A 15,592-nucleotide genomic window follows, 5' to 3' on the forward strand; every position below is an offset into this window, starting at 1 on the left:
CTCTGGAGCTCAGCCCAAGGTCTGAAGTCAGCAGCGGTTGTTCCTCCCCACCCTCCCCACCTAGGGAGTGCTTAGAGTCGGTCAGCTCCAGGCAAGTAGTCCCCATTGCTATAGACTCCAACCTCCAACAAGGTGTCCACCTCTCAGGTCCTTCTCAATCCAGAACTGTCACCTCATCCTTCCTTATCAGGGACATATTAGCAGACTGCAAACCTTTAGCAACATGTGCCCCCTATTCTAGCAATGGACAGCCAACCCAAGACTTGGGGCATTGTTTGTCCACCAAAAATGGAGAAGACTTTAGGGACAAACTGGACAAAAGCAGTAGCTCAACCTCATCAGACTCCGAATTCAAAGGTAAAGGTGAGTTGCACCAACCGGTTAAACTATTAACCTAGAATTCCTTTCCAGACTCTGACATTTGGGCAACTAAATGTCATCACTACCTGATAATAAACATCCCACAAAGACTAAACTAGTAACAAAGTATCCTCTTTTTTTATTATGGAAATTGAGTTCAGGGTGTTATATTTTTTTTTGTAATGCGACCTAATCCACCATTCTAAAATCAAGCGATAAAAGCTTGAAAAGAGGAAAGAAAAACTGGGAACAAAAAAAAAGTAATTTTTCATAATAATTTTACCCGCAAATATATCCATAAATCACACATTTTAGCACCACCAAGGGAAAATTTGGTAATATACAGAAATAGAATTTTATTTTAAAAATAAATAAAAACGAATAGAAATAACAGAAATAACCAAAGATCACAAAATTCCCTTTTTAGGCTTCTTTGTCTGAATTAAATATTAAGAATAAATGTGGAACCAATTAAGGTAAAAGCTGATGTTCATTAGTCATTAATTCTAATCGCATTAATGAATTAAGACATTTATTATACGTAAAACTATAGAAAGTATCTACAATATATATATATATATATATATATATATATTCCATTGTTTTAGGTCTTTGTATGGATTATTTAATTCAAAATATGTTTAAATTGACTGTCACATTGACTGTTATTTTTCTGGAATAATTTAAAACTATTAAAAAACACTTATTTTATGTATAGCAATTTATTTTTCCTACGGAGTGAAATATAATGAGATTTTTAATAATGTTTTGAAATGTATAAATGACAGTTATAGTGATAAATTGAATTAATCGGTGTCGGTGTTTATTTAAAAAATGAGACCCGATGGCTAAAGAAACTCAATTAATTCAACTTTTAATACATTTTATTAGAAACATCTTTATCCTACACTTGCATTTAACAGAACAAATTGAATCATTTTATTGAACCTACACAAGGAAAAAACCCAGGTGAAAAAATAGGCAAAAACCTATTAGATTTATCACGTGTTGTTAGCTAAAACAGCCAAAAAAAACTATAGCATTAATTACTATTATCATTATTATTACCATTTACTGATGGAAATTTAATTTTGAGACTTTTATATAAATATTCTCAGATATAAAATGTGTATTTAAATCTACACATGAGATGCACAAGAAGGAGACAAATTATAAGCACCCAGAAAGATAACAGAGCAATAACAGAGCAAATTGAGCCTAAAATTGTATTTTATTATTATTTTATTTTTTACAAATTTCACCAATTTGTATTGCGTTTTGGCAAATTCATTCTTGACTAGATTGGAATGTCAGAGACATTCCTATTAATAGCAACAAAGTGATATTTCAGTGGAATAGAAAATTAAGGAGTATTTTATCTTCTTAACATATGGATATATATATATGACTGTATAGGTATTTTAGCCGAATATATCGCAACCTATATCTCTTTTTCATTATCAATAGTTAATTGTAAGGGGATTTTTCTATATTTTGTTCATGATTTTGTCTTCTCTAAAACCGGTCAATGGGCACCAGGGTGCTATGTATATAAAAATATCTATATAGTTATTTTGCCTCTGCTATTGGGTTTATTAGCTCCTGAGGTTCTGGTTGAGGATTTGACTCCCCGGTGGCTCAATTAAGATGGATTATCGTCTTCCTACAGAGAGAAATCAACTTTAGCCCTGTCACTAGCAAAATCTCCCATTATTCCACAATAAAACGTGTGGGAAAGCTGAAATGTAATCACTTTATACAATGCGGGCTCTTATATTGTATTTAAAAAAATAATCAATCGAAGTTATTTTCCACATGCATGCATAAATAAAAATAGAATTATTTTTAGTATTACTATAATAATAATAATAATAATCATCATCATCATCATGGAGAAGAAGGAATATAATAAATATTATTATTATTATTATCATTGTTATTATTATTATTACTAAAATAATGATAACAATAATACAACAAAAAAACAAGAAGAAGAAAAAGAAGAAGAAAATAGAAGGAGAAAAATACTATATAATATTATATCTTTTACTATTCGTATCACAATAATATATATATATATATTAGTAGGGGTTGGTATAATTGTTTAAAAACAAAAAAGAGGATGATGGATGTTATTGACATTTTATATTTGAACAGTGTTGGTGGGATCTTTTGTTGAATTAACTGTATTTGTTTGAAATATTTTACCCTATTTATCTGTCCTTTATTCATTATGAATTTTATAAATTCCATATTAATTTGACTTAGAAAATGCTTATTCATTGTAATTCTAGTCGAAAGGGGCCCTTGATATGTACTTAATAAGAGTATAGGGAATTAAATATTAACTTAATATACATATTAAACACGATTGTTAGATGTTAAAGAATTGAAGGTTATATATTTAGAACAATATTGGTTAATATACAAAAAGATAATCCTGACAACGTTTCCACTGCAGTATATGTCTGCATCAGGATCTGGATTTAGTATAATGTTAATATGTCTTATCTAATTAAGATTCTGGTCTCAGTGATTAGATTTTTCCTCTTTGTTTTTGCAGTAAAAGAGGAAGGGGACCGGGAAATTTCAAGCTCCAGGGATAGTCCTCCAGTTCGGCTGAAGAAGCCTAGGAAAGCTCGCACCGCGTTCACTGACCATCAGCTGGCTCAGCTGGAGCGAAGCTTTGAAAGGCAGAAGTATCTGAGTGTCCAGGACAGGATGGAGCTGGCAGCTTCCCTCAACCTCACAGACACCCAGGTCAAGACCTGGTACCAGAACAGGAGGTAATTACCCCCCACCCAGTGCTAACACACAGGGCAACAAACCACAATGTGACCCTTAGACACCCCAACACTGGAGCACCCCATCCTGCAACGTTCCCACATACCCCAGCATGGCAATCATGGCTGGACGCACAGAAGATGCCTAAGCTTTGTGCAAGGTCCACAGATTGCATTTTATAAAATGTAAATGATTTCCCTATATATGAATTTATTTATTATGAAACCTAACAAGAACATTTCAGTTTATTTTATCTTAAATTTAAATTTGAAAAAAGGTAAAAGATTAGGTTCTAAAAATTTAGAACTAACACTAACATTTTGTATAGAGATAATCTAAACTTTAAACAAAAAATAGAACCCCAATATCCTAAATATGGGTTTATTTTACACTGACATGACGTCACAGAGCTGATTCTCCATCATCAGCTGAAGATGCCTCAAGGCGGAAATTACGTTTTTCCAAACTTTTCAGATGTAAAAATATTCTGATCATAATACTTGGCTTTCTATTAAGATCAATTTATTGACACTTCTTATTATTCTTTTTTATATTTATTTTATATCCATCCTTAAAACTATATAATTAAAATGTTTCCTCTACTCTCTTAACATGGAAGCCCTGTTACATACATATATTAATATTTATATAAATAACATTAAAATATTGGGTCATTAATTATATTTCGATACAACAGAAATGTTTTTCTTCATAGAAATGTTGTTTTAGTTTCTCTGCAATTAGTTGTATTTACAAAATTAAAAATCATATTAATTAAATTATTTGTTCGTACTACCTACCCACATCTTATCTAATAGTTTAACACTCTACTTGCCCAGAATCTATACTAATTAATAAGCTGTATAAGGAATATATTATTTATTTTTACTTAGTTTCTATACATTTCCTGTACATTTTATAAATTTTTTCATCCATATAAAAATTATCTCTTGTACCACTGTATACTTTATATATATATCTATATATATATATAGATATATTTATATATATATAGTTATATATAGATAGAGATAGATCTATATATATATATATATATAGATATATATTACTGTATGTGATTTATATATATATATGAAATTATTACGTCAAGCGTGTGGAACGTACATACTATTACTAAGAAATAAATATGAATTGTGTATATATATATATAATTTACATTTCACTCCCTCTCTGTTTGTCTGTCTCTCCATATATATTTATGTATATGTATTATATAACAATTTTAATTATTAGACTAATTTTATAATAATTTAATAATTTAAATTGTTTTATATATATATATATATATATATATATATTTCTTGCAAACATGCAGCACTTATAATTCACATATAACATACATTAACCATTTCCCTGCTGAAATGAGATGGTGTGAATTGTCCTGTAATGGTTCCATCTCTTTCCCAGTGACCTGGTTTTGATAAAACCAGTCAAACAGTCCCTGGAAAACCAACAAAATGCTACTTTAAATAAACACAAGGGTGCAACACATTGACACATTAATTATAAATACCAATTACTGCTTTGGGCATCAATAATTAAAAGCCCGTTCAAGTAATTACACAATTATTATAATTATGAATTATGAATAATTTAAGTTTGAAAATAGGGCTATTTCTTAGGAAATTGAGGGAAGGGGAAGTTGGGAATATTTGAGCCTTCCAATGTAGCATATTAAATTGATTTATTAAAGTCTAGGTACAATAGATTTTGACATTCCCAGCAAGGTGTCCTAAGGGGATCCCACCGACTTAGAAAAGATCATATTTATGTATTCCTTGTATTTTTTCCATACATTTTTAGTATTTTTTTAATTAGTTTTCTTTTTTCCAGATATTTTCCCATTTTTATCTTTTCTTCCGTTTTTTCTTATTTCGTTTTTTACAGTCCCTATTTGACAAAAAATAGTTAATATCATATTATAAAACATTTGACCATAAATCTACTCCTGAAAAATTCACTGTATACTTCTATATACTCTTTAATAAATTATAGCATATCTGATCGTGTGTATATTATAAATATAGTGTTTGATTTAGAAGTTAATGATACAATAATTGATCCATTCATCTGTTTGAAATCTTAAAAGTACATTATATTTATATACATTTTATATATATTATATATATACATTATATATATATACACACATATATATATGTATATATTTTATCCTGAGCTATGATTATTGAACATTATCTGAGAAGAAGCTGACATGAGTGTGATCAATTAATGATTCGTTCTTTATTAATAAATCAATTTTTTCTTCAGTGCTATATAGATAAATGTGGGACAATTGGAGACCCTATAGAAGATAGAATGGAGCTTGCTCACTCTACACTCTATTGGAAAATGTAAACTATCCCATTTGCTGTATTTAAATAAAAATTAAAAAAAACATGTTGCAAGACATTTAACATCTTAGTAGTATTTTAAAAATAACAATGGAAGAATATCATATATATATTAATTATTTATATAATATTTAAATATATAAGGCAAATTATTATTTAAAATGTATTAATACTTTAAATTATCAGGGCAAGGGCATTTTGTCTCTTTTGGTCTTTTTGTACCAGCAAGATTACAAATAATGCTGGGTTTAGTGCATAAAAGTACGTTATTAAATTACAAATTATTTTTATTACATTATTAGATATATTATGATTATGATCCATTCTCTAGTATGTTAAGTAAATTAACCATAGCAGATCTGTCAAAAGTTTAGTCATATAAAAAGAAAACAGAAACCCCAGAAAATGAAAATATTTTTTTTGTTTCACTGAGAACAACCTATCAGTGTCTGCATTTGAGTCACATGACAATTAAGAATTCCAGCAAAAAATGATGACCTAGGCAAAATTGTAACTGGGAAGGCTGTGGACATTTAGGCAATAGGACAGATGATATTTCTAATGCTGAATTTAGTTACAAAAGTGTTAAATTAATAGGTTGCTCCCCAAAATACTACTTGTGTGGTTTTCTTCCTTTTCTTTTTCTGTATACACAAATTATACACACCCATATATATATATATATATATATATATATATACACACACACATATTTATATATTTTCATATATATACACACACACATATATACACACACACATATATATATATATATATATATATATATATATATATACGACATATGATATATATATTGCCCCTAATATTTGAAATTGCACGTTGAGGTGAATGCATAGTGTAATAGGAATACTTAGGGTACACAACACATTTTATTGCACAATATATTCTCACCATACAGATATGCTACATGTGCAGATTGTTGGAAATGATACATTTCTCCATTTCTTGACTTGATCCGTATGTTTTTTCAATTGTAACACATGCAGATTTGTACTGATTATTATATGTTCCGCAGTTATTAATGAATCTTATTTGTGCAGCTGGATATCCTGAGTGTAATTTATGAAAGTTCTAATGCGGTCTGTTTTTGGTCTTTAAGAAAAGCGAGTTAATATAGTTTGGGAGTAACTTAGAAGTCTTACTGAACCGTAGATTGTAAGCTCCTTTGAGCCAGTCTCTTCTCACCTTTTGTTTCTATAAGTCAAAATTGTTATGTGATGGCACTACTTGTTGCTCTGTTTACTCATTGCACACTGCTACTGAATACGATGGAGCTATAATAATAATAATACGTCATCATATGGGTTCCCTATGAGCTGAGCTGCCAGTTCTCAAGAATCTGGGAGATGCCTGAGAAATGGTGGGCATCCTCCAATTTACAACAACCTCTTGGGTTTAAGACTAGATTGGGCCAAACGAGTCTGATCTGCTGGCAAATTCTATGTTTCTATTGATATCTGGAGTAGAGGATCTGACTTTTTCCCTTCTCTACACAGGACAAAGTGGAAAAGACAAACCGCAGTTGGACTTGAACTTCTGGCAGAGGCTGGTAATTACTCTGCCCTTCAAAGAATGTTTCCCTCTCCATATTTCTATCCCCAAAGTCTTGTCTCCAACTTGGATCCAGGAGCGGCCCTTTATTTATATAGGGGTCCAACAGCACCACCCCCTGCTTTGCAAAGACCGCTGGTTCCAAGGATTCTCATTCATGGACTTCAGGGGGGCAACGAACCTCCGCCAGCTCTGCCTCCTCTTACAGGAGTCCTGCCCAGGGCCACACAGCCACGATGAATGCCACCTATATCTGACCAGCATCCCAGGTGCCAAAAACAGAGATTCACCGACAGCACCAGAGGAGACATGGAAGTACCAGCAGGATAAACTGTATATATATGAACATTTTAGGTGCGGAGAATCGCTCCAGTCTCTGATACAAAGTGACCTTCCATTGCCCAAGAGAAGACAATTTTGTAGAACTCTCATGAGTAAAGAGAAGATACTCAACACAATGTGACCAAGCCCTAACCTTTGCTTTTCAGAAATGGTATATTATCTAAATGCAGAAAAAGACATTATGTGAATATGGGTACATTTATATTTTAATTTCAATCTATCGATCCCTAGTTTACCCCATCTAGAGAGCTCCAAACCATTAGCTCCATACAATGGGCTATCTGTTGGGATATGAGCTCCTTAAGCGCCAAATAACTTCTTAGAACCCTGAAACTTTACATCTTAAGGAACAATGGCTCCCATGATACAAAGTTTCCTATCCCTTAGTGTCCAAAGATCCCATGTTTTCAGGACATCCTCGTGCCATGCCAGGTGGCTCCACGACCAGAGCTGGTGGATCTGTCCTTTACAAAGACTAAGCGAATGAATTAGCAGTGTGTGATGGCACGTAGGCCAGGGTTGGGAAGATCTGATCAAATGTTTGATTGCAATATATTTATTTTAGGAAGAACCCAGCATCGCAACCTTTAAAATGAGACCTTTGGACGTTTAGAGTTACGCATATTTAAAATAATTTGATATATTTAGTTATACAGAAGCCCAAACCCTCTATTCCTTTCATTTACATGCAATTACTCCATTCATTCAGAGCATCACCAAGACACTGGATTTGGACAGCCTCACCATAAATAAAAAATTTACTATAATAAAATGCTTATCATTGAGGTCATTTCCTAAAATAAATAAATTATTTGGAAAAAAAAAACAATGAAAGAAAATAATTAAGAATTTGTTCAGAAATAAGAATTTAAATAATAGAGAAAAATGAGATTTTATTCCTCATACTCTCTACATGACAAATCTTAGCTGTTTGGTTCATTTGACTGTTTTTTCCTGAAGGTCACATTCAAAACAACACAGAAACTTTTTAAAAGCATTTTAAGTTTCTAATTCAAAAACCTATTAATTCCTGCCTTTGTGACACATGACAATTAAGTGTTCCCGGGAAAAATCATGACTAATGAGACAAAAGGGTTTGGAAATTCAACAGTACTAAATATATTGTTTTCAATGCTGCATTTAGTTACAAAAGGGTTAAACTCAGCAAAGTTGGTGGAACGCCATGGGAATTAAACAAATTATGGGAAGACCCGACCTTATTTATTAAGAAAACTTATTTTTTTTTAAATTCCCTCTTGAATAAATTGCAAATTAAATTATTTTAATTGATAAAATTGAATATTAAGTTGCATTAATTGTTACGATAAGTTCAGTTACAGAATTGGTTAAAAAGAAAATGGACGGACTTTTAAATACTGTACATATTTGTTTGTAAATTATAAATATTGTTGTCTACCTATTTATAAAAAAAATACCGTTAATCCAACAAAAATGATTGGCTATCGTATCGGAATTTCTGAAAAACAAACTGGTGATTGTTAGTTAACCTCTTATGTGCCACGCTCTTGTAAACATTTTACATTCTGATTTTAAATTCTGATTAGCGCTATACTACCCAGATACATTAATATATATTTTTTTCACATCACTCTGGCACACAGAGTGTTAAAGGTATTAATTTATGGGTGGGAAAATGTGAATAACTGATCTTGTAAATCCACTGGCACAAAAGTGGTTAATCTATAAATATTCAAGGAATGTATATACATTTTGTAATAGCCAAAAATAATACAAACACATCCATTTTTAAATGTATTTATTATTTATTGACAACACGGAATAAACAAATAAAAATAACAAATAAAATTACCCCCAAAAAAAGCTGATTCATTTTTTTTTTATCGTGCTGATGAAAGTTACCAAGAACCTCAGTATTTGCAGAAAAAATGCCTTTTATGGCCCCAAAATGTTTTTTTAATGATAAATATTCACTTTAAGTGTCTGATATGGCCACATGGGCCATATAAGGTTTTTTTTAGGGTTTTAACCTATTGTTTTAACCCCTAACAATACTACAAAATATTGGACCATCTACATTTTTAATTAATTTACAGCATGTGTGTGATCAAATGTGACATCACAATTGGATTAATTATTTAATGTTCTTGCAATGTGGCAGTGTTACTTTACAGAGAGGCTGGTAAAAAAGTGGAACAGCAACCCAGCAGAAGTGGTAGAGGGTAATACAGTGAAGGAGTTTAAACATGCATGGGATAGACATACGGCTCCTGAATCTAAGACGAGACCAACGACTGATTAAGGTTTGAGCCTTTAAAGCAGGAAAACTGGGCAACTAGACAGGGGGCCGAATGGGGCCGATCTGCCGGCAGGTTCTATGTTTCTACATTTGCTGTTGGCCTGTTTTCCAAGAAAAAGGGCTTAAAAATATCAGCTTTAGTGACGTGATTTATTCCTAAGAATCAACCTTATAAATAAAAGATAATAATGTAAAATATTGTAAAGATAAACTTTAAAGATGGGCAAATATATATATACCGCGCACCGGGATGCATTTTTATCATGCCAAGGGATGAGACCTATGAAAAAACTTCTAGTCTAAAAGGAATGGAAGCTGATACTTTTTGTGGTAATGTCCTCGGTGCAATAAAGTTTAATAAGTTTGAAAATAAATTCTCAGCTGCCGGCGTCAGTAAGCTGCTTAAAAAGCCGACGGAAAAGACATCTGGCGGAAACCCATTCTATGGGTGAAAAGCGCCACCCGTTCTATATGTCATAGAATGTAAATAACCGGAGATATTATTTATTTGTGGGGAAAGCGGGTTTTTATTTTATCTGCTGGGTTTTGCGGAACCAAAATAACAGCAAAGTTATTTCTCCATGCAGAGATTCTTAAAATTATGTTTCTTCCCTCAAAAACTGAAATAAACTTTTATAATGAAATATATCGGGTCTTGGCGTCGTCTTTAAGCGATTTAATGGGTATAGGAGGATAGGGTCTCCCTAATGGTTCTTACAATGTGAAACTTGGGGGCCACATTCATTTTTAGGGATTCTGGGACACTGGGCGTGGCTTCATTGGGGGATGGGGCTTACTAGCACATGCTTGCACTCATACATGCGCACACACTCGCCTGTATACATCCACTCGCACTCTATTTACACGGAAATACATGTCGATCCGCCCTATACGTGCCACGGACACGTGATTTGGAGGCATATATCACAACAGTCCAGTTTTTGAGGGGCAATCCTGATTTTTGGCACAGTCCCGCAGTTGTGGGCAGCGTAGCTCTGTCCTGCAATGGTATTTACATTGCTTCGTTGTAGCCCCCACGTGACCACCTTGTGGAAGGTGGGTGAGTGGCCACACCTCTGACTCCGCCCACTGTCTCTTGCCGCACCCCCCAACACAGGTGTCCCGATTTGGACACCTGAAATCTAGGACCACAAATACAATAATACATTAACCCATCATGATATAGAGATACATGTTTACCTCCTGCAACGGTCTGTCCCCTGCATCAACTTAATGGGCCCCCCGGGCCCCCAATATTGTTAGTTCAAATTGACAATGTATTTTGGGTCCCTAGCTTGTTAAGCAAGGACACCGTATTACTTCTGTCGCTTTCTGATTTATCACATAAAAACAGCATAAAACCTTCAAAGAAAACTTTTTTTTTTGTAATTTGCATTGCAAAAACCAAAAGCCTCTTTTAGGTCACATGATAATTAAGCATCCCCCCAAAAAAATCCACATTTGTTGGAAGTGTTTAGTCATTTATGAAAATGATGCTTCTGATGCTACATTTAGTTTCAAAAAGTGTTAAATTCAGCAGACAAAGTGGAACAGAAGCTTTAATAATAGCACGCTCTCACGTTAAAATGTTTCATATCCCTTATTCAGAACCTCTGTTTTGGGAACCTGATTTCTCGAATGCCGCCCCAAATTTGGTGAAGACAAAGTGCTGGCATGTGGTCGACCATAGAAGCCATTATCCTGCGGCCAACCTGGCCTAACCACCCCCCCCCCTTCAAACAGACGCCGCTCACACCTCTGTCTTAATAACAAAAATCCCGCTCAATTATTAATGCTAACCGCGAGTGTATAATCGCTTAAGTGTTTTAAATGATCGCCTTGCTGGATGAATTGTTTCCAGTCCTTTTGAGCGTGGCTGGATCGGTGACAGCCAGCTAGCCAGCAGCTGGTGACTAAGGACAGACTGGAAGCGGCTACCGGTGGAGGCATCCAACAGATGGACTGCGAGGCTTATCCCCGTGTACCCTCTTCATTCTGCAGCCCATTAACGCATACTGGGAGGCTGAGGACCTCCATTGTCTCTCAGCCCCGAGATCGAGGGGTCCTGAATGACCCCACCGCTGTCTGCTTACACGCACAGAAGAAAAAAAGTCCAGGTCTGTTTCACGAGAGACAAAAGTCTTCTTTGAATGATGTTCCCGGGATAAGCCAGTCCTTGAATTAAGGGTGTCAAGAGTTACAGCGTGTAAGATGAGCCTTCTTTGAAGACGCTTTTGTTTCTATTGTGTTTTGACTTCTTTTTAATAAAGTGGTTTCACGGCGAGTCCTCCGTCCCGCGGTCATCTCACACCGGGGGGACATTATCGCCCGGCCTAAAGATTCTGTTGGGTCGAGAAGAAGAAAAAAAAACAAAAAACACACGAGCAAACAAAATGTTGCAAGAATTAGGCTAGCGAGCGTTATTATTTAATATTCTACAAGTTTATAGCTTTAACGGAGACAATAGAGGTGATGAAGGCGGAACACTGGGATTAGGACAACCTTTTGAATGGAAAGGTGAATGGAAAGGCTCACAATCCCCCAAAAAACACACATCGCGTGTATGAATATGTCTTGTTTTTGTGGCCAAAGTTAGCTACGGTGACCCGTAGGCTGGCAACGTCACCAGGTCTCAAGTGCAACGTTAATGCATTGTGCATGCGCATTCCACATCCTTATATCCACGATGCCCATTGTTTCCATCCCAGGACTCTTTTGAACCTTCACACATATGATATCAATAACACAGAGACTGCTTCATGCGGAGCGCTTATTCATTTTTCATTTTACAGGTCTCTTCGCCACCTACGACGCCTGCAACATGCATTTTTCATAAGCGCGTAGCATTCAAGGGATGATCTGGTCCATTGAACCCTTGCGGTGGCGCATGTATGCCCCATGATTAACGCCATATATTTTAGGGGAAAGTATCCACTGCAACGGCCCGATACAATGTAATGTCCAGGAGGCCAGACTATTCAGATTCCAATCAAGTTAAAGGGATGCTGCCTATTAAACCTGTTTCATGAATACAGTGAGGGTATTAAACATGCATGGGGTAGGCATACGGCTCCTGAATCTAAGACGAGATCAACGACTGATTAAGGTTTGAGTCTTTACAGCAGGAGAAACGGGCAGACTAGACGGGGGCCGAATGGGGGCCAATCTGCCGGTAAATTCTAGGGGAAAGGGTAGGGTACTGCACGACTCCGATAAGATGTGGATGGTGAGTCGTATTATCCTTTATAACGCGCCAACGTGTTCTGTAACACCGGGCTCGCTCATCCACGTAAAAGAGACTTATGTTTGTACAAACTGAAATAATAATATAAAGAACATATGTGGCCACCCGCCGGCACGCGTAGAGCTTGATTCTACTCCACCAACAACAAGAAAATGTTTTAACAGCTTCCTCACAAACTGTTTGAAATAAAACCGTTCAGAATTTGGAGCATTTAGGCTCCATAATTAATCAGAAAAAAAAAAAAATACAAAAAAGTCAATCCAACAAATTTTTCAAACACAAAAAAACTTAAAAAAAAAAAATGAACACAGAGGCCACATTTATTAATATATTTATATTCATATATACACATATTACACAGGAGACTTAATATTAATAAATACTATTAATTGTTGTCCATAGGTAATATGTATTTAAAGTAAAATGTTTTATTCAATAACCAAAGTTCACATTGAGTGTCTTTGGGGGTCTGCGTGGAAGGCGATATCCCCTCTCTGTCTCCTTTATAAAGAGGTTTGAGCCGCATCGCCACGAAACGTACAGCTCCTGTCGGTGAAACATTTTCAGTTAAATTATAACTTAGTGGGAGACAAATCAGTGAACATTCAGGCTCTGTAGACTGAGTGTTTGAAGTTATATTTGCTCTGGAGGACTGTTGACTCCATGCGAAGGTGGTCAGTGGGGAGTCTTCCAAAGAATTCCCATCTTTCACGATCCGCCAAGCCCTTGCTATGGCAGCTTTGGTCCAACTCAAGGACAAGATGAGACTCTCAGCGTCTATGAGGAGCCCAGAACTAACCGTTAACAGAAGCTTCTTGGAGTCGCCTGGCCCACAGCTCTCCCGGTCGAGTTCTGCAAGAGCCCCAAAGAAATCGTAAGAACTGAACTCAACTCACAAGCTCTGAGATGTTTGGTGAACGTAGACCAAGCATGTTGGCTCACCGGGGAATTGCCCCCACTGTAGCAAAAGAAGAGGGGTTTCCCTGAGTGGGATAAACACTAAGGGGGCAGTTGATAGATGGGGTAAAAGATAACAGAACGAAGAACCTTATCAATTAGCTTGGAAATACCTTGTTTTTGTGAATGTTTGGGGTATCGGTTGTCCCCGTTTCTGAATCCCCTTCCGTCTCCAGTGCTGCCAAATCTGATGGAAATACACAATAAAGCTGAAGAATGGAGGTTAAAATATATATATCAAGGAAGCGTCACTTATAGATTATATTTTTTATTGATATAAAACAGATCTGGCCAATATAGAAACATCTAGAAACCGATAAAAAAAACCAAAAAACCTATGATATTACAAATATATTTCCTTTCCAGCGATATTTCTGGAGCATGAGCGGCAAAGAAGGATTTTTTTTTTAAATAAAAATTCACAAATGCAGTTAATTAAGTAACATTTTATGGAAATCCAAACATTTCATAGCAAATAGCGTAAAATATAAATGTACACTTTTTCTAACGGCTGCCAATTCTATTAACCCATCGTTGTTTCCCTTTGCTCGGCCTTAATGTGGCTAAAGGGCATTAATACAATTTTTGCAAAATGCGCAGCCAGCTAATTAAGTCAATAAGGCTCGTTCCTTTGTGGCCGGCTCGGGCTTTGCATGTGAAAAGGACGGATAAACCCTTCGCCAGGACTGCGGTTGGCAGAAGGATTGTGAATAGATGAGGTTAATGAAGTAAGAATGGAGTATATAGCAGCTTGCAAACAAAAAAAAAAAAACCCCACCAAAAAAAAAAAAACCCCTCGGCTCCGCAAAGCAAACCCATGCAACATCCAACACGGATTGACTTAAACCCAAGGGATAAGTGATTTAGATTAATCTCATTGAATAAGAATGAGACAAAACAAAACTCTTTAAAACATATTAAAAACCCATCAAAAGGAAAGTCCAAGTAAAAGAGGGCTTGCGTTTTTTTTCCGGGATGGGCAGAACGCGGCCGGCAAAAAAATTGGGAATCAGAATAAGTTTCTCTGATATTGAATTCTTCCCGGAGCCTCGGAGAGATTCTGCCCGAAACAGAAACGAAACGTTCTATCTGCAGGAAATTTATCAGAATGCGTTTAAAAAAAGGACCCCCGACTTGCCGTTTTTAACGAGACGCTGGTTTTATTAATTAATTCCATGCAGGTATTCAGTTCATTAATGGTCTGTCTTGGAGTTTATAGGAAACGCCACTGAAGAAAAACAGGAATCCCAACTAGTTTCAGATTAAAAATACTTAAAACAGCTTTAAAAAAATATTGCAGGAGTCTTTTTATTTATTTATTTTTTTTTAACAGTTGTAGTTTTTGTCCTATAATATATTATTTTCAGGCAGCTGCATTTTAGCCATTTTTATGAGTTTTTACTCTCTCTCATCATACTGCCTGTGGGAAGCAATAGAATGACTCAGTCTTATTTACCCAGCAGGACTCTCTGACTAATGGAAGTCTATGGAGGAAGGGACTTCATTAGCATTACTGTAAAGCATCAGCTCAGTGTGGTTTCTGAACAGGGAAACCCAAAATATCACATGACTGACAACAATGGCGGCCTCCGGCTCTGTAGATAAAGGGAGTTTATTGAAACAAAATGAGATAAAACCAGGTTTTTGTCACCGACCGACATTACTGTATACAGCGCTGGG

At 35.2% G+C, this 15,592-nt stretch overlaps 1 protein-coding gene across 1 annotated transcript in view; it reads left to right on the forward strand.

The window, feature by feature from the left end:
• BARHL1 (BarH like homeobox 1) overlaps positions 1-7,331 on the forward strand; it is a 7,434-nt gene extending 103 nt beyond the window's left edge. Inside the window, exons 1-3 of the mRNA XM_089499015.1 lie at positions 1-357; positions 2,924-3,146; positions 7,037-7,331. The exon at positions 1-357 is cut by the window's left edge and continues 103 nt beyond it. Coding sequence (XP_089355141.1) covers positions 1-357; positions 2,924-3,146; positions 7,037-7,331 — 875 coding nt within the window. The remainder of the gene's footprint in view (positions 358-2,923; positions 3,147-7,036) is intronic.
• Positions 7,332-15,592: the final 8,261 nt, after the last annotated feature.

This window comes from Sceloporus occidentalis, unplaced genomic scaffold (assembly GCF_023333645.1).
Source record: "Sceloporus occidentalis isolate IW3139 unplaced genomic scaffold, rSceOcc1.0.p SCAF_127, whole genome shotgun sequence".
Lineage (NCBI taxonomy): Eukaryota > Metazoa > Chordata > Lepidosauria > Squamata > Phrynosomatidae > Sceloporus > Sceloporus occidentalis.